This window comes from Nycticebus coucang, chromosome 10, assembly GCF_027406575.1.
Source record: "Nycticebus coucang isolate mNycCou1 chromosome 10, mNycCou1.pri, whole genome shotgun sequence".
NCBI lineage: Eukaryota > Metazoa > Chordata > Mammalia > Primates > Lorisidae > Nycticebus > Nycticebus coucang.
The window spans coordinates 114,554,720-114,579,600 of NC_069789.1; the positions used below are offsets into that span (position 1 = coordinate 114,554,720).

The 24,881-nt window shown below is 55.0% G+C and overlaps 1 protein-coding gene and 1 pseudogene across 6 annotated transcripts in view; both read left to right on the plus strand.

The window, feature by feature from the left end:
• Positions 1-3,045: 3,045 nt before the first annotated feature.
• The window catches only part of LRRC4B (leucine rich repeat containing 4B), a 47,239-nt gene continuing 25,403 nt past the window's right edge, over positions 3,046-24,881 (plus strand). The window contains exons 1-3 of one of the 6 annotated variants that reach the window (XM_053605654.1): positions 3,259-3,668; positions 21,439-21,516; positions 21,652-21,770. In XM_053605654.1, the coding sequence (XP_053461629.1) occupies positions 21,474-21,516; positions 21,652-21,770 (162 nt within the window). In that variant the 5' untranslated portion in view covers positions 3,259-3,668; positions 21,439-21,473. Of the gene's footprint in view, positions 3,669-18,664; positions 19,349-20,908; positions 20,956-21,438; positions 21,771-24,881 lie in introns of those variants that run through there. The other 5 variants (XM_053605653.1, XM_053605651.1, XM_053605649.1 and 2 more) reach the window with 5 other exon arrangements.
• Positions 24,114-24,208, plus strand: LOC128598046 (uncharacterized; annotated as a pseudogene).

Below are 24,881 nucleotides of genomic sequence, written 5' to 3' on the forward strand. Positions count from 1 at the left end.
CTGCCACAATGCCCAGCTATTTTTTTGTTGTAGTTTGGCCAGGGCCAAATTCAAACATGCCACCCTCGGTATATGGGGCTGGTGCCCTACTCACTGAGCCACAAGCACTGCCCTTCCCTTTGGTTTTCTGAAATAGTGAAAATACCTCTAAGCCTTCATTACTATGGAAGGTCTCTGCCACCATCTCTTACCTAATACAGTTTCTGGTGCATCACAGACCTCAGTCTGTGTTGAAAATGTGAATGAAAAATAATAGGGATCAGGGTGCACACGTTTAGGACTGTCACTTGAGTTGGATATTTGAGTTAAGCTTTCGGGTGAAGTGTAGGGAACAGAGAAAAGTAAAGGCTTGCTTTTGTGTTTGAGTTAGACCTAGGGCTCCATCCTTATCTTTTTCTATTCTGCTTCTCTTGCTGTGTTTCCACCATCTTTGTCTTATTTCCAGCTCTCAACAGGCCCAGCTTGCTGCCATCCCAGAGCCTCTGCCTGGGTGCTCCCCCGAGCACATGAAGCTGCCTCCTTCTCACTGTTTAGGCACAAAAGCCACCTCCTCTAGGAGGCCTCCCTTGATCACCTCAAGTCCAACTCAACTCTCACCAGTCTCTCTTCTTCCTAATTGCCCTCTTACTTGTTTCATAGCTTGTACTGCTTTCAGAAATAGGTTTTTGGATATCCTCCCCACACCCCCACCCCAGAGGGTTAGCGCCACAGGGTCCAAGGCTTGCTCAGTCTGCTCTCTAGCTGGTTCTCAGGGCTTCAAATGGTACTCAGTGAACACTGGTGATTGATAGCTAATCACTTCTCTTTTTGTGAAACAGAGACAAATTGTACATTTTAAGCAGGGCTGAGATTTAGACTTGGTGTTCCTGGGGGTTCATTGCTTGTTACAATATTGGAAGACCTCCCTACCTCTCTAAGAGCCCACCTTGACCTTGCTTGATTTCTCAGAGACCTTCTTATGACAAAAGGGTTAATGCTGAGCACATCAGGGTACCCACATACCTAGTAGGCTGGCACAGCAAGCTGCAGGCAACCAATGTGATGCTCTGCTCACTAGGTCCTTGACACAGTACCTGGTCCAGAGCAGGCAAGAGGAACCACTGTCTGCCGTGTTATTACTATTTTGCTTGTGTTACCATTGATCCTGGGCCTCCTCTGTGCTAGGGCCTACGGTGCACACACATGTTCACTAGTCCAGTCTCCTAGAGTAGATCTCTGCTGAGCCCAGGTGTGGAACCCAAAGCTCCCCAGTACATCTGCTGTTCTCCCCATGTCTCAGTTCCCCTCTCTGCAGGCCTCAGGCTTAGCATTAGCCAGTACCCCACCCCCCAGCTGCTTCTCACACACCCATCTGCGACCTCACTTCTCTTGTGAACTTTGGGTCTAGCTCCTGCTCTAGTTCATTACAGATGTCTGTCTGGCCCAGTTTCCTTCCCGCTTCCCAACCTGACCTTCCCCAGACTGGCTTCCATTTGGCCCCATTTCTGCCTGTGGGGTGGCAAGGCCACACTTCCCCTCCCTGGGGCTCGCAGAAGAAGGGTGAAGAAGCATAGTCAGTCTCTCTGGAACTGAGAGAAGGAGCCTTTATTGTCCCTCTTCTCCATGTCCTAAGTTAGTGGTCAGACTTTTGGCGGGGACAGGAAGGGGTGAAATTTCTGCCCTAATTTTGACATCTGGAAGAATATTCGGTGCCCTAAACAGGGGCTTCCTCTTCTCAGCCCCATTCTGGGTTGCCCCTAATTCCCAATGTCCCCCTTCCTTGGTGTCCCCCCTCCTTCATGGGAGGTGATAGATAGAGAGTAGAGGGGTGAGACGGGGGTGTAGAGGGGTAAGCAGGGAGGTCACAGTGACTTCTCTGAGGCCTCTGCACCCTCCTTCCCGCTCCCTGCACCCAAGGTGCAGCTTCAACTTCACAGCTCTAAATGTGTCCCCAACACCCCTTGCTGGCTGCAGACACGTGAGGGGATGAGAGAATGTGGGGAGGAGGGGAGTCTGTGGGGTCTGTGCCCTCTGTCCCTCCCAAGCAACTCCTGACAGGTCCAGGCCAGAGGCTGTAAACCAGGACCAGCCTCTTCTCCAGCTCCTTCAGGCCTACACAGAGCCTATAAGAGAGCATTTGAATCCCACCCTTGCTCCTCTGAGAGCCTCAGCATCCTGGGCTGGCAAATGGGTGTGAGGGCCATCCTTCTCTTTCTCAGGAGTATGGGTGAAGTGGGCACATGGACAGCGAGGTCCAAGAAAGGACCTCTACCTCTCCACCAGCCCTGTCCACATTCACCTTGGGCCTTCACAGCTCCGGCTCCCCAGCCTCTTCTCCCCCTCCTGGAGATGTCTCCTTTCCACCCCCCACCTCCATTGGTTCTTCCCTCTCTGTCCAGCTTTGCTCCTACCTGCCATCTTCTTTGTCCCGCCAGCACCCACCCCACCCTATTCTTCCCCCTCCACTCTCTGCCTCCCACTTTTTCCTCAGAGCTTTGCCTTCTTCCCTCTCTCCTGTCCTTCTTCCAAGCTTCTCTCTTTCCTGCTCTGCTAGCTCCCCTCTCTTCTCTGCCCTCAGCCCTCCAGCCATTTCTCTCCACTCCTCCCACCTCTCCTCTGCCTACTCCCCCTGCTCCAGCACTTCTTCCCCTCCGCCCCTTCCCACCCTTCCCCTTCACTCTCCTCACTGCCCCATTCATTCCAGGGACTGAGGTGTACTAGGAGCTCCTCCTCGGGCTTCCCTTCTCTCCCTCCCTCTACACATTCCCCTCTTCTATCTCTTCCCTCCTCTCTCCCCTTCTCCCTCCCTTTTTTCTACCTCCTCCTTCCTCCCCCTTCTCCCTTCTCTTTTCTCCACCCTCTTCTCTCTTCCTTCCTTTCTTCTTCTTCTCTCCTTCCCTCTCCTTTTCTCCCTTTCCCTTTCCTCCTTCCTCTCCTCTCCACCCCTTCACCCTTCCTCTCCATTCTCCCTCTCTTCCTCCTTCCCCCTCCTCCCTTTCCCTCCTTCACCCATCCTCTCCCTTCCTTCCCCCTCCTCCCTTCCTCCCTCTCCTCCTCTCTGCCCTCCCTCCCTCCTCTCCCCCCACCACTCCCCCCTCCTCTCCTTCCCGGGCATCCTCTCCCCCCTCGCGGCGCCCTCCCCTCCCTCCTTCCCTCCCCTCCCGCCGCTCCCCCACCGTCATCAGTATTCCGCTCCCGTCTCCGCCGCTCTCGGCTGCTCTCGGTCGCTGCCGCACCGTCCGAGGCGGGGGCCGGGGCCGGGGCCGGGGCCTGGGGGGGGGTGGGGTGGGGGGAGAGCGGCGCCGGCGGGCCCGAGGAGGGAGGAAGGAAGGAAGGAAGGAAGGCTGGAAGGAAGGAAGCTAGGAAAGAAAGAAGGAAAGAAAGGAAGGCAAGAAGGAAGGCGGGCGGCGGGCCGGCGGGCGAGGGCGCCGGGCCGGGCGGCAGGCGGGCTAGCGGGCGCGGAGGCAGAGCGGGCCCCCCCAACCCCGCCGCCGCCGCCGCTGCGGAAGCCCCCTCCCCACCCAGGAGCCGGGGAGGGGGGAGAACTCGAGAGACTCCGGCCCGGCCGCCGCCCCGCCCCCCGCTTCTCCCAGCTGCGGGCCTTGCACCCCAATTCCCGCGCCTCATTGGGGGGGTCCTCCCCCCACCGGCCGGGCATGCTGCCCCCAGAAGGAGACCCTTTCCTCGCTGTGAGTAGCCTTCGAGAGGCACTGGTCGGGCGTGGGGGGTGGGGGTGAAGGCGGAACCGCGGACGGTGTGGGGGCTATTCTCTAATTGGGGGATAGTGGTCTTAGGCCTCCTCTGGGATGGTGGGGGGACTGCAGAGGACAGTGGGCGGGGCCTGTGGGAGAGCAGAAGCCTGTGGGGGAGGCGGCTAGTGGGGGGGTCTGGGACGGGTGAGTTCTGTGGGGGGGGTCGCCTCTGCCTAAGGATGGGTGTGTGGGGGGGGTGTATGTCCAGCGATCGCTGCGTGTCCAACTGTGGGGTTGAGGACGCAGGCTTAGGGTAGGGGGGTCTCACCGGCGCAGGTCTGGGCCCCCCTTTCTCAGACCAGAGTCCGGGTTCTTCCTACCCCCCATTGCCCCTCCCACCCTCCACACCTCTGCTGCTTGGGGTGGAGGGGCATGCCAGTGATGGGAAGGGGGGGAGAGGCGGGCACGGGGTTTCCTTGGTGACCGCGCCTGGCAGGAGCGGTTGCCGTGGCAACCGGGGAGAACCGGGGAGTTTGGGAAGTGAAAATGGGAAAGACGGAGGGGGTGACTGGGGAGTGAGACAACCCCCTCCCCAGTCTTCAGGCTTTTTCCCTCTGGGGTCACACAAGCTCTCCTAGTGGGCGGCCGGGACCCCTGCCCCTCCCTCTTGGCAATACTCCCTTCCTTGACCCCTTTCTGCTTCACGCCTTTATCCTTGGGCACGTTTCTCTGGGACCACTGCCTCTCTCCCACCTTCCTTAACCCTCCCCCTTGAGGACCTTCCCCTCTTGGAGGCTTGCCTCCCCACACACACCTGCTCTTCTAGGACCTTCTAAGGCACTTTCCCCTCCTCTCAGGATCCTCTCACTTCCCATCTCTGGCCCTATCACCCCCGATGTCCCCTCCCTTGACCCTCTCTCCAGGAGACCCCAAATTTGCCTCTCCTCTAGCCCATCCTCCCCAGGCCCTTCGTCTCCCTGCTTAGGACCCAGCCTCTCCCCTTTCTCCCTAGCACCCCTAGCCTCTCCTTGGACCCAGATCTTTGGGGACCCTCTTCTATGACTTTTCTTCACTCACAGACCTCTCCATTTCTGTCTCCTCACCTCAATCTTAGACCCCTCTGTTCCATCTCCTCACCCCACAGAACACCCCAATTTCAGACCCCTCCAGTCCTTTCTGGCATCTCTCATGCCAAGTCCCCATCAATTCCAGGGACCCCAAGGCCCAGGCTCCAAAGTTCCTCCCATGTCCTCCTGCTCCTATTTCTGAGGTTCCTCCTCTCTGGCCTGGGGCCCAGCCAGTCTCTTCCAGGGCTCTGAGTATCCAGTGCCCGCAGTGGCCTCTAGCCCACCCCTCTTCCCCTTCCCTCCCCACCTCCATCTCCTTCCTGGGCACCCTCACCTGTGCTTTCCTCTGAGCACCCTCTCCTCCTCCCTGCCCTGCTCCCTACAGCCCCGGGCGACTGACTTTCTCTCTGGGTGGGGAATTCCCCTGGGGAGAGCCCAGCTGGGAATGGGGGGAAGGGAGCCTCAGGGCTGCCCCTCAGCCCCCTCCCTGCCCCCCTTTCCAGCTGGGAGCTGCAGTCGAGCCTCCGCAGCGCCCCATTGCTATGCGCCTCACATCCGAAGTCCTGGCCGCGCAGCCGCCAGACAGGAACTCGGGCTCCAGCGGCAGCTGGGAGAAGCTGGAGTCGGCTTCCCTCCTGGTCCAGGCACTCGGCAGCATCCTCTCCCCGCTAAAATATCCCACCCACCCCCCTCGCAGCCCAGGACCACGGCCAGGAGCAGCACCTCCTTCCTGCTGTAGCGTCATCTGTCTCCTTGCTCCTTCTAACCATGTTTCATAGGCTCCCCTTCCCTTTCGCACCTTCCTCCTTCCCTTCCCCTCTCATCCCGGCCATCGGATTGTCCGAATGCATATTCAGAAGGGAGGGACCAAGAGTAAAGCAGCAGAAAGGTAGGAAAGAGACTCTCAGGCAAGGAAGGGAAGGGTGGAAGCCAAGCGGAGCAGAGGAGCAGCTAGAATGAGAGAGGGGTGTCAGCCTCCCAAACAGACACACACAACTGGGGTGACCAGGGCTCAGCACCACGGAGTCAGACACACAGTTACTTACTTAATTTCCAACTGAAAGGGATAGTCAGGGAGACGGACACGCGGACAAACGCCATTGCAGCTGAGAGCAAGTGGCAGAGGCAGACACAGGGAGCCGCAGACTCAGGGAGGGCGTGCAGGAAGCCACGGGAGGTGCAGAAGGGAAGCAGTTTCTAACTTGTCAGAGAGACCCCAAATTACCCACAGAGGGAAAGTGGGAGCATGCAAGAATGACACAGAGATGCCCTTGCACACATATATCCATGCACACACACGCATTGCACATGCACACAGAGGCCTAGATGTGGAATCAGAGAGGCCTAGTTACAGACGCACCTCCCACACTCAGAGTCAGCCAGAGGCCAGGAGAAAGAGGGAGAGCAGCCCCCAGACCTGTGGTTATGTGCACACAGACACACGCATTCCCTCCTCCATGACAACCTGGGGAAGAGACAAAGGCAGAGAGGCCCTCACCCACAGTGGCATGCCTCATGGGCCACATGGCCTCATGCTCACAGAGAGACACAAAGCAAGAGGCACAGAGGTGCCCCAGACTGTGGGGATGCAGCCCCACACGCTGCTACCACAGACACACACACAGTCACACCTGGCGCCCAGGGGCACCTGTGTGTGCCGGAGGGAGGCCCAGCCCCACTGGGCTCCAGCATTCGCCCTTTACTCCATTCAGAGACTTTTGGGAGAATGCTTCTCATCTCAGAGGGCTCCTCAGGGGGTCTCCTCATCATCCAAGGACAACAGAATGAAGACGGGTATCAGGGCCCCTGACAGCCCTTGCAAGCAGAGCTTCAGCTCAGTGTACATGCACACATCGTGCACACCCGCTGTCAGGGCCATGGGGGGAGGCAGATCTTCAAGCAGAGGCGCTGTGAGAGGGGCTCAGCACCACGGAGTCAGACACACAGTTACTTACTTCCTGTGTAAGCTTCCTGTACCCCGTCTCTGTGTCCCTGCCAGGGTCCCCACCCTGTCTCCTCTCCTCCCCACCTCTGTTGGTCACTTGTCTCACCTGGTGGCACAGTATTGATCCCCCATCATCTCTCCCTCTGTCATCACTCCCCATCCCGCTCTCTCTGGCTGTGGTAAGGTGTCACCTGAGCCTTATCTCTCTCTCTCTCTCCTCCTCATCCCAGGGACTGACCCTTCACCCTCCCTGGCCCCCATGTCTCCCAGTTCTCCTTCATCCTCCAGACCTGTGCCTCTCTTCTCTGTCCCTCTGTGTCACTCTCGGTCAACTCTGGTGTTGTTCCTGCCTATCTCCTGGCCGCCTCTGCTTCTTCCTGTTGTGTCCCTGGGCACTGATTCCGGGGCCCTCTGAACCAGAAGTGCTATTTTCCCCAGTCCTTGCAACATGTCTAATTTGCTGCCAACATTTTTTTAGTGATTTTTACATGAACATCCAGATCACCGGCTTCTTTTGAAACTTTCTTTCCCCTAAGTGGCAATGGACTGTACTCAGGTGCCCCAAGGGCCACCCCCACTCTCCACTCTAACTTGCTTGGGTCTATCCTACAGTTGGCCGCGTGCAGCCCCTGCTGTTGCTCCCGTTCCTTCCTCTTCCATGGCTCTCTCTGCCCCTCCCTCTACCCCTCCCTGACCTGCACCCTTCTCCCCTTCAGTTTGCCTGACTCTGAGCCCTGCTGCACTGGGCCCAGCTTCTACCTAAAGGGCTCCCTCTTGTGCCCCTGATATGGGAGAAGTGGTACCGAGCACATTCAAGTCCTGCAGGGCCAGGCTCTGGTTGGACACCCTCAGCCCCTCCCACTATTCTAGAGTCATCATTGCACAAAGCCACCATATTGTATTCTGTCCTCTCAGCTTCCTAGTGGCTGGGGCCAGCCACAGACCCCACACTTACCCTCAGCACGTTGCCAGATCACAGCCCATAGGCGGGGGGTAGGTCTCCCTACGGCCATATCTTTGGCCCCAGTGGAGGTGGACAGCTGGGGCCATCCTGGAGGACATGGGGTATGGTCTTTATCAGCAAGCTATGGTCGTGGGTGCAGGACTCTGTTCCAGAAGGAGGGGTCCTCGTTTGGCCTCATATCCTGATCAGGGTGCAGATGACAGAGCTCCCCTTAAGGCCACGGCAGTGCTTAGACCCAGCAGTTGTTCCTCCACCATCATCCTTGCTGGGCTGAAGGGAACACATCTTTGACTCCTCTCTGCAGGGCTCAGGAGACCTCACCTGTGAGTTTAGGGACCCTCCCTCCCCTTCCCTTTCCAGTCCCTGAGGCTGGGGTGGCTCTGCCAGACAGGGGGTGGCAGGAGAGTAAGAAGAGTGGCAGGATGCCCCTTGTTGCCTGGAAACCCATGCACAGCTGTTGTCATGGCAGGCGGAGGTGGAGGGGCTCCATCAGAGGCCTGTGAGATGGGCTGGTGGGGGCCCTATAGTCCGGGGAAAGGCAGAAGCCCACCATGGGGGTCCCAAGAGAGCTGCTGAGAGTGAGAATGGGAGCAAGGAAGGGGGAGGGAGGGAGGCAGGCCTGGGGCCCACAGCCCCAGACACTCCTGTTCTCAGATATGTACCCCCAGAACCTGCACCTGCCCAGGGAGTTGAGTTTAGGCCCCAGAGCTCTTGTTCAAACTCTGCAACAAAGGTGAAAAGGCGGTGCCAGCCACAGCTCCACTGGAGGGGCTGCTGCAGGTAGTAAACGCAGAAGAGATTTGCCCTCTTGTCTAGAACCCTCAATACCGAGCCAGAGATAATGATGATAATAGTTAACATTTATTGAGAGCTTGCCATGAGCCAGGATCTGCGCTAAGCATTTTCTGTGGATTTGTTCTATTTATTCCTTATGGCAATGAGGCTCAGAGAGGTAAGGTCCTTTGCCCAAGATTAGGCAACTAGAAGTGGCAGAGTCGGACTGTGAACCCAGGGGTTGGCCCCCTGTAGGCTGTCTCCACCAGCTGAGACCACTGCTCTACAGAGGGGGAAACTGAGGCCCAGAGTGGAGAAACTGCTGGCCCATCAAGCCCTCTAAGTGGAAATTTGAAGTGTTTATAACAGTAATTAGGTTGATAGCCAGGCATGGTGGCTCACACCTGTAATCCTAATACTTGTAAGGCCAAGGCAGATGGATTGCTTGAGCTCAGGAGTTCAAGACCAGCCTGAGCAAGAGTGAAACCCCATCTCTACTAAAAGTAGAAAAACTAGCCAGGCATTGTGGTGGGCACCTATAGTCATAGCTACTCGGGAGGCTGAGGCAAGAGGACCACTTGAGCCCAAGAGTTTGAGTTTGCTGTGAGCTATGATGCCCCGGCACTCTACCAAAGGCAACAGAGTGAGAGTCTTGTCTCAAAAAAAAAAAAAAGAAGGAAAGAAAGAAATTAGATTGTTAATAACAATAGACTCATAAGGTTAGACTTCTAAAAAGACCTTAGAGTTCTTATAAGTCAGGGCTCTCTACTCTGATCTTGTTTATGTTCTTAAAACCCCAGAGAGGAGAGGACTTGCCCACACTGATTCTCACAGTTAGAGGATCAGCCCCCACCTGATCTGTGCAGGTTACAGAATCTTCTTGCAGGAAAGATTAAAAGCCCGAACATGATTCTGTGGGCCCCTACTCTGTGGCAAATAGGTGCTGGATTTACATATGGGATGGTGGACTGTGTCCAGAATGGAGAAAAGATTTGTTCTTCTGATCCAGTGTGAATAAATGATAACTTTTAACATAGCGGTCAATTTTTTTTTTTGAGACAGACTCTTATTCTGTTGCCCTGAGTAGAGTGCCATGGCACCATAGCTCACAGCAACATCAAATTCCTGGCCTCAAGCTATCTTCCTGCCTCAGCCTCCCAAGTAGCTGGGACTACAGACATCCACCACCTGGCAAGTTTTTCTTTTTTCTTTTCTTTGGAGACGGGGTCTCGCTCTTGCTTAGGTTGGTCTCGAACTCCTGAGCTCAAGCAATCCACCTGCCTCTGCCTCCCAGAGTGCTAGGATTATAAGTATGAGCCACCTCGCTTGGCCAGTGTAGCAGTCAATTAAGTGTCCAGCCCTGGACAGGGTCACCATAAATCCCAGACAAGCTAGATGTCATTATCTTCGAAGACTGCAAGACAGAGCGTGGAGTGGCAAGACACAGTGTAAACCCAGTTTTCCCTGACATCAATGCTCTTTCCACCTCTCCGTCCTTCCTCTTACAGCAGTTCTCAACCTATGGGTTGTGACCCCTTTGTGACAATGAAAATCATTCTGCATATCAGATATTTACATTACGATTCATAAGAGTAGCAAAATTACAGTTATGAGGTAGCAACGAAAATAATTTTATGGTTGGGGGTCACCACAACATGAGGAACTGTGTTAAAGGGCCATGGCATTAGGAGGCATTAGGAAGGTTGAGAACCCCTGTTAAGGACAGTCTGATGATACTGAGGAGGAGGAGGAAGATGTTCACAGTTACAGAATAGTTTTATAGACAGCTTTCCTTCTCTGTGCCAGACTCTTCTGTAAGCACATCACAGGTGTCCCACTTTCCCCATTTACAGATGAGCAAACTGAGGCCTCAGGGCAAAGTCCCCTTTGCAAGGTTATATGGCTAGTAATAGTGACAGTTGAGGTTCAAATCCAGGTCTGGATGATTCCAAGGCCTAATCTTGAGCCACAGCCCTATGCAGAACTGGAGGAATAGAGGAGGGGGGTTCATTCTTTATTCTGAAATGGACTGGGGGGCGAGAAGAGCACTTAGCTCCTTGCTCCTTGGCATGTGCTCTGGGGCCAGCATCCCCTGGGAAATACAGGTGCTCAGCCTCACCTAGGTGCACAACTTAGAAGCAAGATTACCAGGTGATTTGGACACACATTAATGTCTGAGAACATTGCTCCAGTTCAAATAACTTTCAACTTTTTATTACTTTTAGTAGTACCCCCTTTTTAAACTTCAAAGTTATGTACAACTCTGAGAGAGAAAACAGAGGGCAGAAGTGCCCTTCCTGTGAGAGAGACCAGATTCGGGCCAGAAACTCTACCTGTGAACTCACCCTCCCACCCCCTGCGCACGCCTTGGCAATGAGCACTATTTTATAAACCATCAAATACCCTACTTGGGAGGCTAAGGCAAGACAATCGCTTAAGCCCAAGAGTTAGAGGTTGCTGTGAACTGTGATGCCACAGCACTCTACGGAAGATGACAAAATGAAACTGTCTCAAAACAAACAAACAAACAAAAAAAAAAAAAAAACACCAATATCAGACCAGCTCCAGTGCTCTCCCGGGTAGTTTCAATTCAGGAGTGCTAAGCCACCCCATCCTGCCCACTCTGCCCAGTCACAAAGAGTCTAGGACCTCGGCTTGGCATAGTGGCTCACATTTGTAATCCCAGCACTTTGTGAGGACGAGGAGGGAGGATAATTTGAGGCCAGGCATTTGAGACCAGCCTGAACAACATAGTGAGACCCTGTCTCTACAAAAAAAAAAAAATTTTTTTTTTAATCAGCTGGGCACAATGGTATATACCTATAGTCTCAGATTTAGGAGGCTAAGGCAGGAGGATCACTTGAGCCCAGGAGTTTGATGCTGCATTGAGCTATGACACCATGGCACTCCAGCCTAGGTGACAAAGTGAAATTCTGTCTCAGAAAAAAAGAAGTCTAGGGTCCTGAAGGTTCAGTTTCTATCTTGGAACCTGCCTGGGTTTGGGTGCAGCAATGGCCTCACCATGCCTCAGTTTGTCCTTCTGTAAATGGGTTGTTGTGGTGCCTCACTGTGGGACTCCTGGGAGGACCGGATGAGCCTGACATGAGCAGCCCTTGTAGGGCAGAGGCTGAGCCACCCAAGCTCTTGGGCGTCACACTGTCTGTAATGTTCCCTTACTCTGGCTGTGATCTCCATGGCTTCTCCGATAAGAGCCCCGTGAGGCAGTGAGGCTGGGCAAAGTAGCAGAAGCAGCAGAGCTCTGCGGATTCAGGCAGAAGTGGCTCCAAACAAGAGCCCGTGGTTAGACCCACTGTCCAGTACAGTAGCCACTATAACCACAGCCGCATGTGGCCATTGACATTTACATTAGCTTAAACTGAATTAAAAATTCTGCCCCTCAGTCACACTTACCACATGTCAAGCACTCAGTGGCCACATGTGGCTAGAGGCTGCTGTCTCAGACAGCACAGATAGAACATTTCCCCACCATTGCAGAGAGTTCTCTTGGACAGTGGTGCATTATAATATCAGAATTCAGTTGACCCTTAGGCAATGTGGGGGTTGGGGCACCGACCCTCTTTGCAGTTGAAAATCTCTATGTAGGGGCAGGGCATGGTGGCTCTGCATGTAATTCCAGCACTCTGGGAGGCAAAGGAGGGTGGATCATCTCAGCTCAGGAGTTCAAGACCAGCCCGAGCAAGAGCAAGACCCTGTCTCAACTAAAAATAGAAAAATTAGTTGGGCATTGTGGTGGGTGCCTGTAGTCCCAGCTACTTGGAGTCTGAGGCAAGAGGATAGATTGAACCCAGAAGTTTGAGGTTGCTGTGAGCTACAACGCCACAGCACTATACCCAGGGTGATAGAGTGAGACTCTGTCTCAAAAAAATTTAAAAAAGAAAAGAAAAGGAAGAAAATCAGACTGGATGTAGTGGTTCATGCTTGTAGTCCCAGCACTTTGGCAGGCTGAAGCAGGAGGATCGCTTGAACCCAGGAATTCGAGGCTGCACTGAGCTGTGATTAGGCCCCTGCACTGTAGTCTGAGTGACAGAACAGGACTCTGTCTCCAAAAAAAAGAATATCATATGGAAGAGAAAATACATTCACTATTCATTAAATGGAAGAAGTGGATCATCACAGAGGCCTTCGTCCTCCTTGTCTTCGTGTTGAATAGGCTAAGGAGGAGAAAGAGACAGGGCTGGTCCTGCTGTCTCAGGGGTGGCAGAGTTGGAAGACAATCTGTGTGTGAATAGACCAGCACAGGTCAGATCTGTGTTATTCAAGGTCAACTGTAGATCCATGCTGGCCGGTAGGGAGCTGCTGCCCTCCCCTTATCCCTCATTTATACCCCCAGCCCTCTCCACCCTCTGTCATATGGCACCTTTTATTCCCATTTCTCAGATGAGGATACCGAGTGACAGTGAGGTACTGTGCGTTTTGTTTGTTTGCTTTGTTTTGTTTTTGAGACAGTCTCACTCTGACGCCCTGGGTACACTGCCATGGGATCATCATAGCTTACAGCAACCTCAAACTCTTAGGCTCAAGGGATCCTCCTGCCTAAGCCTCCCACGTAGCTGGGACTACAGGCGTCTGCCATGATACCCAGATAATTTTTCTATTTTTCATAGAGACGGAGTCTCTTGCTCAGGCTGGTCTCAAAGTGAGCTCAAGCAATCCTCCTGCCTCAGCCTCCCGGAGTTCTGGGATTATAGGCGGGAGCCACTAAGAACAGTTCCCGGCTGCGGTACTATTCCTAACAGGAAATGGGCAGCACTCTGGGATCAGAGCCCAGGTTTCCTTCTCTTTCCACCTGCCAGCAAGGCTCCAAGTCCCACCTCGTATTTGCCTGACACTCACTGTGTGCCAGATCCTGCTAGTGCCCCCTTACCACAGTCCTGTGCAGCACAGACTGTTACCAGCGTCCCTGGTAGGAAGTGGGAGACAGATAGGCCGAGGGCCTACCCAAGGTTACACAGCCAGACACTGGATGGGACCCAGGCAGGCCACGTGTCCCCTGCTCCACTGCTGTATTGTGGGTGTGAGGAAAAAGGGGGGTCACCACCTGGGAACAACATTAAAGCTAGGGAGGCCTGTGGTCAGGGATTTCCCATCTTCCCCTCTGGCCTACCTCTCTGCCCACAATCTTTTCCTGCCTTTAGGAATTTGACTCCCAGATCTATAAGAAAAGCCTGGCTCCTCCCTCTTCCTGACCTCCTACACCGCCTCCAGGTTTTGCCACTTTTACAAATTTGCTTTATCTTTTCATTCTTTTCTCCTCTCCATACCCATGGTCCCAGGCATGGCCTCAGTCATCCTTTCCCCCTGGACCCTTGGCCCAACTCCTCCTGGGCCTCCAGCCTCCTGCACCAGTCATTCTGCAGGGTCTTTCACACTTGGTGCTGACCCCGCCCCTCCCTGTCACAACCAGCACCCTGCCAGGTGTAGGGAGGAGGAAGTCCATGCAACCTGGCAGGCTGGCTCTGCAGCTGAGTGGACGCCACAGCCCCCATTGCAGGCCTCCCTCTCCAGCCAGGTCCCTCCTCCTGCCGGCCCTTCTGCACTTGCACACCTTGCACTTCTTCTTCAGCTCTCAGCTAGGACACCACTTCCTCTGGGTTCACCCCTCCGTGCGCCAGGGTCCCCACCCTGTGCTCACCCTCTCACTCAGCCCTTGCACATCTCCCCTTCCAAACCACCCTCCCCAGAGACAGAGGTATAGCCTGGCCAGCAAGGGACTAGCAGTAGGGGGCACTGGCTCACTCACTCCTCCTTCAGCGAAGGTCCCCTGGGGTCCTGCGTGGAGAGGCCAGGGATGCAACAAGAGCTCCCCTTCCACCAGGAAGCCAGGAAGCCAGATCACCGGCAGACTAACACTTGAGCGTCAAGTGACCCAAGGCTGTGACCAGAGTTGCGAAGAAAAGGAAGTGCAAGGGATAGAGATTGGGGGACAGAACTGAAAGAAACCCTCTTAGGAGTGTCCTTGGAACACAGATGGAAATGGAGGTGGGAGAGCCACAGAGACCCTGGGCAGAGGCCCCTTGGGAGCTGCCTGGTGTGTGGCAGGAACCTGGAAGAGGCCATGTGGCCGGAAAGGAAAGGACAACCCATCCAGGCAAGTCACCTCCCCACCACACTGCCCGCCCCCCAGAAGTCTGCCCTGCGGCCAGTGGCCTGGACGCCCAGCTCTGCTCCCCAGCAATGGCCATTAGGGCCAACTGCCCTTTGCCCAAGGTCTTCTACCTCAAAACTTTTGGGACTGTCAATTCTTCGAGCTGTGGGGCTGCTTTTATTTTGAAAGCATTCTCGACATGGACTGGCTCAGAGGGACAGTTGTTTCTTCCATCCCTGGAAGCTGCACTGCCCAAACCCTCCCCTCAGCCTTAACAGCTCCTGGCCTTCCCCAGAGGACGGCCTTCCAGAGAGAGATGCCTTCATCTCTCCCTAGCTTTGATGCCTCTCCACCCTCTTGGCTCCAGGCTCCACTTCCACCCAGTCCATCACAGTCGGGAAGTTCTTTAGCTCTAACCTTCATCCCTCTTGCTGCAATGGCAGTCAGTTTCCTGTCTTTTCCCTCACCCTCTGAACTTACCCAGAAAAATGAGTGTGCCTTTTAAGAATGCCTCACCCGCCTTCCCTAGGTCCCTGAGTTTCCTATCTGCTGTCTGCCTGAATTCTCTCAGGCACAGTGCCCACAATCTCTCAGAGCTTGGGCTAAGGAGGAAAGTGAAGCTAGTGGGGCCTCAGCCCCTTAGCTGGAGTACCCAGGCCCCTCCAGGCCTCTGCCTTCCTTGTCCTCCCAGCCCTGCACACCCTCCCCCTGTCTTACTCCTTGTCTGCCTTCAGCTCTGTCTTTCTGTTTGTCTCCCTGTGACTCTGCCTCTTTCTGCCTTTCGTGTTCTTTGGGGATTTCTATGGGGCCTTCCTCATATGCTTCTCTGCCTCACTCCTTGCCCCAGGTAAGGGTGGAGAACAAGTATACAGTTTGGGGGCCTCTCCCAGGGCATCTGGGGTGAGAGACGCAGCGTGGTGACCTGGCCAAGCTCTGGGTCTTGGGTTCTCATCCTGGCTGTGCCACTTGAGGGCTGTGTAACCCTCAGCAAGTGCTGCCAGCCTCCGAATCTGCTTCTTCATTTGTAAAGTGGGCATGAGAACAGTCCCTTCCTCTCTGGGCCATGGGGAGCAATCCATGGCCTGAGGTGTGGGCACTGCTCAGTTTGGCAACCACAGGTAGGGAGGGCTTCCCATTGCTCTTAGGGGTGCAGCAGGGCAGGGGCAGGGCCGCGGGGCCTCCACCATTGGGCTATGGAGCTGGAGTGGGACAGCAAGCAGGTGTCCATCCTGTGCAGTGGGGTTGAGAGCAAAGGGCCTGAGGGAGGAGAGCTGGTGTTCAACATGCCTCCCCCAGGCAAGACTTGGAAGTCTCTGGGGGCCCTCAGCTCTACCTCTCCACTCTGGGGTGACTTCGTGGCTGTTTGACCTTGGGCAAATGACTTGGCCTGTCTGTATCTCACCTTCCCTATCTGTGAAATAAAGATAACAGGCCCATAATTCTAGCTCTTTGGGAGGTCAAGGCAGGAGGATCCCTAGAGCTCGGGAATTTGAGGCTGCAGTGAGCTATGATCACAGCATTGCACTGTGGGGGCAACAAAGCTAGACCCCAACTCTACTTAAAGAAAAGAAATGTCCTCTCAGAGGGCTGGGTGAACTACAATAGTTAATTCAAACAAAACTCCCAGAATGGTGTCTGGGCAGTACTGGGGATGTGTTGGACATTACCATTTTTTGGTGGCGCTATTATTGAGGGAGTTCATACATGTCAAATGTGCATGCCATGCCTGGCTTCATGAACATGCTCAGGAGAGATGGGCTTGGCTGGCATTCCTGTTATGTGGGTCATTACGAAAGTTTTGAGATACACAAAAATCAAGAAACGTGAAATCTGCACAGACAAACAAATGAAGTTCTCTCAGCAACACTGATAAACTGAGCAAGTTGAAACTTGAAGGGTGAATCAGAAAGGACAGTGTTGACTGTGTTTCTTGGAAGTGAAATAATGAATCATGACACAGTCTGTCTCAAAACTTTTGTAGTGACCCACATATCTGTGTTAGAAGGGTATATCTGGGGACATCTGGGGCCAGGCTTCCCCTCAGTTCATCAGAATTTGTCGGAACAATACAGCTGTGTCCAGCAGTCCAGCTGAGACAGGTGATATCTGAGGTGCAGGCAGAGCTGGACCTCCCCACAGGGTGTGATGGCTAGTGGTGTATAGGGCTGTACGGGGCATCTGGCCTTTGGGACCTAGGGTACAGTATCTGAGACTCAGCCAGCCAGGGGTACAGTGTTATGAAGGGAGATCTGGGGCATGAGTATCCAGCTAAAGACGGTTGCACTGTGGCACATAAAGGTGCTGCCTCTCCCAGGCAGGCCTCCTGGGATAGAAGGAGAGTTTGGGACGGGGGGATGTCCAGGGCTGGGGGCCTGAGCTGTGCTGGGCTGGAGTACAGCCTGGGCTGGGCACACAGAGCTGGGATGTGGCTGGGCAGGCAGGCCTGTGTGTGCTTGTGGGAGGGAACATGGCATCAGGAGTAGAGACTGACAGCAGCGGCAGCAAGCACATCTGTTCCCTCACCCTATGTTTGTCAAGCACCTGCTGTGTGTCAGGCACTGTCACCAGTCACAAAACAGACATGGACCCTGCCCTGGGGAAACTTTCATTCAAATATATGGGCATTTGAAAAGTCAGAGGATGATAAACTTCAGGTAGAGAAATGAAACCGAGAAGGTCTGGGGAGAGACAGGGGTGCTATTGCAAGTGGGATAGTCAAGATAGTGTCAGTGAGGGAGCAAGTGCAAAGGCCCTGAGGCTAGAGTGTGCACAGCCTGTTGTGGATACAGTGAAGAACCCAGTGTGCCCGGAGTGGGTGAGTAAGCGAGAATGCGGGGGTGACCTGAGGGAAGCAGTCAGGCCTGGAAAGTAGCGTCCTGTGTGCCATGGGGAAGTCCTCGCCTATACTCTGAGTAACACAGGAGCTGCCAGAGACTGTTGAGCACAGAAGGGCAGGATCTGACTTGGGTATTGACTGGCTAACTGTAGTGGAGTGTGGGAAGACCAGTGAGGAGCCCACTGTTATTGTCATCCAGGCAGGAGATGCTAGCCAGGCTGGGGTGGCATGAGTGTGACCTGACTCTGTATGTTGTCAGACATAGAGCCACTGTCTCCCCAGTGGCCTATGAGGTCCTCGCTCTCACTGTTCCTGAGAAACATGGAGTCAGTGGCCCAGGGTTACACTGCAAGTAGCAGCAGAGTCAGGATTTGAAACAGGGCCCTGGCACTTACCCAGTGTGCTTTCCTATTGCTGTTGGCATTTTGTGGTCTGTGGATGTCCTGAGCTTAGGGCATGTAAGTAACATTTATCAGCACCTGTACCAGTTTCTGGCACACAGTAGGGACTCAGCAAATATTTGTTGGATGGATGGATGGATGGATAGATGGATGGATGGGTGGATGGATGGATGGATAGATGGATAGGTGGATGGGTGGATGGGTGGATGGGTGGATGGGTGGATGGATGGATGGATAGGTGGATAGGTGGATGGGTGGGTGGATAACTAATGAGTTCATGCAGCTGCCCTGCAGTTTTGCAGCAGTGTATCAGAAGGTGAATGTCGGGATATGGCTAAGGTCCAGGGGGGAAGGGCAGGCACTTCTGGGGATGGGCTTCTCCATAGCATGAATAGGGTCTGCCCTCAGCTGAAGGACAGGAACCAGGCTCCAGCTCTGCTCTGTCCAGTGAGGGTCAGAGTAAATGCTGTGTGGTATGGTGGGACTTGGGGGAGTCCTGGAGGTACGGGAGCACCTGAGGCTGAGTCTGGGCAAGGTGTCTGCCCTAGGGCTGGGCGTGGGGCCATGCAGTAGGGGAGGTCTGGACCTGCGGTGGGGGGGTCAGCGGTGGCTGGCCTGGCTGTGCTGACCATGAGGCTGTCTGTATGCCAGGAGCCTCTGGCTTGGCACAGCCCAGCCACCCCCCTTCCTGGGCAGCCCAGCCGTCAACCTTCCTCCCCCGCTTCTCCCGACCTTCCCTGGCTGCCCAGAACCAATGGGTTAATTAGATAACGGAGCCTTTGATTAGAGGGGGAGGGGGAGGCTCCCCCCACACCAGCAGTGCAGGGAGGGGAGCGAGGAGGAAGGAGGAGAGGAGAGAAGCCCTCCCCTCCCCGTTCGGAAGGAGAGAAAGAAGGAGGGGGGCGGGGAGGGAGGGAGCTGAGGCACAGCTTGGCTCTGCACTGCCGTGTGACTAGAAATTGTAATCGCTGAGAAAGAGAGAGACAGAGCCCAGTGACAGAGAGCAAGACAGACGGACAGATAGACAGAGAATTCGACTGAGCTGGGCTCCCAAGATGAGAGCGTGATAGGGATAGAGCCAGAGGGGGGAATAAATGGAAGAGAAGGAGAGAGGGGGCCTGGCGGTCCCAGGGGAGGCGAGATTGTGAAGGGGAGTCTGAGGAGGGTGTCGGGGCCAGGGGAGGTGGACAGGGACCAGAGGCCAAGACTGAGAGGCAGAGGACTAAGAGGAGCAAGGAGAAAGGGGCCGGGGGTCGGTGGGTGGAGAGAGAGGAGGCTGTTGGTGGGGAGAGTGGAGGTAGAGGTGGGGGAGTGGGGGTGGAAGGAGACAGGAGGAGGCAATTAGGGAGGGGAGGAGGAGAGGACTGCTGCAGTGGCCAAAGGACAGCCTCCCCAGGGGGTGGGGAGGGCGACAGGCCAGGAGGGGGGGGCGCAGGGAGACCCAAGAAGCCCCTGCGCCCCCCCCAGCACGATCTCAACGGGGAGCCCTGGAGAACTGGGGAGGCAGAGACCCTTCTGGCTGCAGGCATGTGGAGGGGGGGGCCTGGGCACAGGGAGAGGCCCAGCGGAAGCCAAGCCACCAGGGTGAGTGTCCCTCACTGTTGGGGGGGAGACAAGGATGGGTGATGGGGGAAGAGCGAAGGAGGAAAGGGGAGGGAGGCCGCTGCAGAAGCTGCTGCAGAAGCCAGCCGTAGGGGGGAGGGGGCATGCGGGCTGGCAGCAGGAGAGATGGGGACAGATGCGGAGGTAGAGACGGCAGCAGCAGGCCTGGAGGACCTGGGTGGGTGCCGGGGCTCCCACAGGCCTGCAGGGGGGGTCCCCCAGCCTCAAATCCTGGCCCTGGGGGATTGTGCTGACTCCTCGGCTTAGAGGGTGTGGGCTGGGATGTAGGTAGAGTCTTACAAGGTGGGAACAGGGGACTCAGAACAAGGACTGAGCATCGACCTCTGTGGTCACATACAGGGAAAGGAAGACCCTCAGCCCTCACCACACTGAGACAGAGACACAGGGCTCCAGACGTCCAAGCCGAAAAATGAGCCTGGGGTACAGATACAGAATCAGCTCTCTCTCCTCCTGTCTCTCTGTCTAGCTCTCGCTCTCACACACATGCACCCAGACACCCAGACACATGCACATGCATTTTTATCTGGGTTAAAATGATCTGGGAAACGGCAGGAGGAGGGAGTGAATGTGTGTGTGTGTGCATGCACACGCCTGGAGGGGCAGGCTGTGTCCGTGGGACTCAGAGTTCCCCATGCGAACGTGTGCCCCTGCCACTGCTGTTTGTGTGAGTCGGTTGCATGGACTACCCCCCACCTCTTGGGGACTCTTTAGGGCTGGCCTGTGGGGGATAGAGCTTGCCAGCGTGGGCGTATTCATGTACTTTGAGGGGCTGCGTGGAAAGGCGCACTGTCGGTACACCTAGGGCCAGATTCCCCCCTGCACTCAGCTGGCTATATTCGAGCCCTGCTCCCTCCTAGTGCCTTGGTGTCCTCATCTGTAAATTGGGCATCCTAACAGTTATTGTGAGGCTGAAATGAGAACAACGATGTTTGGTGCATAGCAAAGCTTACCCAGTGTCATGTCCGGACCATTGTCACGTTGTCATTGTTGTGTGATTAGCCCATCCCCTTTCCCTCTCTGTTCTTATGGAGATGGGGGGGACAGATTGGGAGGTTCTGACTCCCCTACTGCCCACTCCCCTCCCAGAAGTTAGGCACAGGGTCTCCAAACCCCTATCCCCTTCCCCATCCGCTCCCCAGCTACGTCCTGCGGCAGCTGCTGGCATGGGTCCTACAGAGGCTGTCTCTCCTGGAGTACCTACAGTCTCAGGACACATGGGGGGGTGGCAGTTAGTGGCCTTAGCTTATGCTGCTACCCCAGGCTCTGAACCCCTTGTCATAGCCTCCAGCCTCCTCCCTCCTCAGCTGCTGCCTCCTCCCAGCCGCAGCCCTCACCTGCCCACACTATCCTCTGGACAGCTGCCTTGTCAGCCACCTTTCCTCTCCCTCAAGTTCCCACTTGAGTCTGAGTCTAGTCCCTGGAGCTGCTGCAAGGCCCACAAGGCCTGGACAGGATAAGCGGTAACAAGGAGCAGAGTCCTGCTAGGCCAAGCGTGATGAAGGGTGTGCAAGTGGAGAGTCTGGATCGCGATTCTTCACTGACACTCCTGGGGCGGGAGTGAGTGAGGGGTACGGAGAGAGCCTGGAGCCAACCTCCAGATGTCACATGGGCACGAGGGCATAAGTGGGTGCGGGGATGACAGCCAGGGCCTTACTCCACCTACTGGCTCGTCACCCTTTCTGCCACCCTTGCCTGGGTCTGCCTGCCTGTCTCTCACTCTTCTCTACCTTCTTATTGGCCTTTTAGAAGTCATGCAAAGAACTAGGTTTTGAATCTAGCCAACTTTTCCACTTATCGGCTGAGTTACCTTGAGCAAGGTCCCCTGGCCTCAGTTTTGCCCTCTGTGGAATGGGTGTAAAATCTTCCCAGCGCAGAGAGGATGAGGGAGTACAGCCCTCCTCTCTGCCCCCCACGCCTGCTGTGTCCCTCTGCCATTGTCTCTCCCCTCTGCTCCCCTTTGGTCTTGAGCATCAGGCAGGGAAATGGCAAGCACCCAGGCCATGTGGGTCCCTATCCCTCACTCAGTCTCTCCTCTCTCTCCCCTGACACAGCCCCCCAGCGTCCACGCGGAGCATGAACATTGAGGATGGCGCGTGCCCGTGGCTCCCTGTGCCCTCCACTGCCGCCCGGTAGGATGTCCTGGCCCCACGGGGCGCTGCTTTTCCTCTGGCTCTTCTCCCCACCCCTGGGGGCCGGCGGAGGTGGTGTGGCAGTGACATCTGCCGCCGGAGGGGGCTCCCCACCAGCCACCTCCTGCCCCGCAGCCTGCTCCTGCAGCAACCAGGCCAGCCGGGTGATCTGCACACGGAGAGAGCTGGCTGAAGTCCCGGCCAGCATTCCGGTCAACACACGGTATCTGAACTTGCAGGAGAATGGCATCCAGGTGAGCCAAACCAGGCGGCCGGAGGGGGGCACAGCTGGTGCTAGGGGATGTGTGCAGGTAACAGCCAGTCTCTCCTGGTGGGGGGCCTTCTAGGCTTCCCACACCAGCTCTTTCCCCTCCTTGGGCACCTGTGGGATGCAGTTTGCATCCTTCCAAGGAGGAGCCAAGGCTCCCTGCCTCAGCCTCTGCGCGCCAGGGTGTTAGGTCTCCAAGCACAGGGCCACCTGCCCACTCCCCACAGCAGGGGACAGGCAAGTTGGCTTAGCCCTGGAGTCACCAGTGTGCTGAGAACAATCCTTCCACAAGCACCTCTGTGCCATTTGCGCCGCCACAACCTTGTATGGCTCCAGGAGCATGACAGCATGACTGGGCTGCAGTTTCTCGTCTGAACAATGACCAGAGTCCCTGCCTGGAGGGCTCAGCGAAGGCTGCTGGGTTTCATATTGGTCAAGGGCTTAGCTCTGGCTCTGGACCTGGCGAGCCATCAGCTGCACAGCTTGGGCTTTGCATCCCTGTTTCCTAGAGTTGGTGCGAGAACCAGAGAGCTGAGAGCTGTCCAGCACTGGGTGCCATATTGGCACAAGACTGGTGCTCAGGACATTCAGTTCTATTAGATTAGTTATGATTGTGGTTAAGACAGGCCATAAACAATGCCAGGGCAGGGGCTGGCTTGGCTGTCTTAAAGCAGCATTTCTCAACCTCTGCCCTATGACATTTGGGGCTAGATCATCCTTTGTTGGGAATGGGGGTCTGTCCTGTGCACTGTAGGCTGTTGTGCAGCCTCCCTGCCACAAGGTACCTGGGACCCCCACCCCCCACTTCCTAAACTGTCTCCTGACATTGCCAGCTCATCACCCCAGTCTGAGAACCACTGTTTTAAAGGCAGTTAGTCAACCCCTGTCCCCACGCAGGCCTCCTCCTACCCTGGCCACATGTGCTGAAGGTCTCAGACCCCCTCCCACATCTAAGCTTCCTCTCAGTAGCTGCATTTCTCCCAGGGGTGTTCCGGAAGTGGTGAGAGGATTCACCAGCTCCCATTTGACTGTCCTGAGAGCCAGATTCAGGAAAGAGAGGGGACCTAATTCTTGGGGGGCAGTCCCTTCCTGGGTGGCAACCAGAGAAGGGGTCCAATGGGCTCACATTGCCCCACCTTGCCCCTGCAAGACTTTATCCTTTTGTCCAGACCCACCTCACCAGTCACTCCCTAACAGCCTGCCATCCGTCCTAGTCTGCTTTGAGTCTACATCACAGCCCTCTAGCTGTAGACTCAGCTGACCCGTCTGTGTCTCCCCTATGGAGACCAGCATTCTACAATTCACTCTGTGCCACGCGCCTGCCCCGTGTTGCCTGCACACCATCCTTCCTTCATTCAGGCATGTGACATTCAACAAGTACAGACAGCACTGGCCACGCCAAGCCCTGTCCCAGGTCATGGCCAAGCCGGGCCAAGCCCAGCCCCATCCCTGAGAGGCTCATATTCTGGTGGAGAAGAAACCCTGAGCACGTAAGCTAGATGGTGTGTCAGGGGAGAGTGATAGAAAAACATGAGTGAGGGATGTTAGAGCATTGGTCCGGGGGGAGGGGTCTGGGATGAGGAAGTGCCCCAGGTGGGGCACTTTAGTAGCCCTTTAGTAGAACCTGGACCACCTTCTCTTTGGGGAGCTCAATGAACAATCCAGTCCCAAAGACACTTGCTGAGCACCACTGGTGGATATGTGTGAATTTACTTATCATATGTTATGAACAGGTCTACTATATCCATGTGTCAGACACATGATAAAGCATACAGCAAAATGGACATTGTTAAAGGATGAAAAGCATGAATAGGGATCTGAACGCTTTCATTTTGCCCCCAGGGATTCTTAGACCCCACTGTGGAGACCACCAACTCCCCCAGAGGGCAGAGAGAGGATGTCGAGTTGATGAGAGCAGACACTTAGAAGTGCTTGTTCAGTAGATCTGTCCTCCCTTAGTGAATGCTTTCCAGTACCCAAGAGGAATGGCTGCTTCAAGGGCAATCAGAGGCTTTTTAAAAAGTAATAATAGACCAGGCACAGTGGCATGTGCCCATAGACCCAGCACCCTCTGGCCAAGGTGGGTGGATCTCTTGAGCTCACAAGTTCAAGACCAACCTGAGCAAGAATGAGACCCTGTCTCTACTAAAAATAGAAAAATCAGCAAGTGTTGTGGTCAGTGCCTATAGTTCCAGCTACTTGGAGGCTGAGGCAAGAGGATTGCTTGAGCCCAAGAGTTTGAGGTTGCTATGAGCTATGACACAGAGCACTCTATGCAGGGTCACAAAGTGAGACTGTCTCAAAACAAACAAAAAAAAGGTAGTAATAAATCCTCTTGTAGTTTACAGCATGATGATTGGGTGTTGAGGGAGGCTGTGCCTCCCTCAGGCCTTATTAGGACATCACACATTTACCGGTCTGGTATGAAAAAATTCCAAGATCAAGGCAGAACCTGTGGCTCAAAGGAGTAGGGCGCTAGCCCTATAAGCTGGAGGTGGCGGGTTCAAACCCAGCCCCAGCCCAAAACTGCAGTAAATAAATAAATAAATAATTCCAAGATCAAGGAGCCAACAGGAAAAAAAGTAATAATAAATTTGTAATTATCCAGCCAGGGGCAGTGGCTCATGCCTATAATCCTAGCACTCTGGGAGGCTGAGGTGTGTGGATTGCCTGAGCTCACAAGTTCAAGACCAGCCTGAGCCAGCAAGAGACCTCACCTCCAAAATATAGCTGGGCACTCTGGTAGGCACCTGTAGTCCCAACTACTAGGAGGCTGAGGCAAGAGAACCACTTGAGCCCAAGAGTTTGAGGTTGCTGTGAGCCGTGATGCCATGGCACTCTACTGAGGGCAACAAAGTGAGACTGTCTCCAAAAAAAAAATCTTTTGTAATTATCCAAATTAAAACATGAGGCTCAGCGCTTGTGGCTCAAGTTTTTTTGTTGTTTTTTTTTTTGTAGAGACAGAGTCTCACTGTACCACCCTCGGGTAGAGTGCCATGGCATCACACAGCTCACAGCAACCTCTAACTCTTGGGCTTACGCGATTCTCTTACCTCAGCCTCCCAAGCAGCTGGGACTACAGGCGCCTGGCTATTTT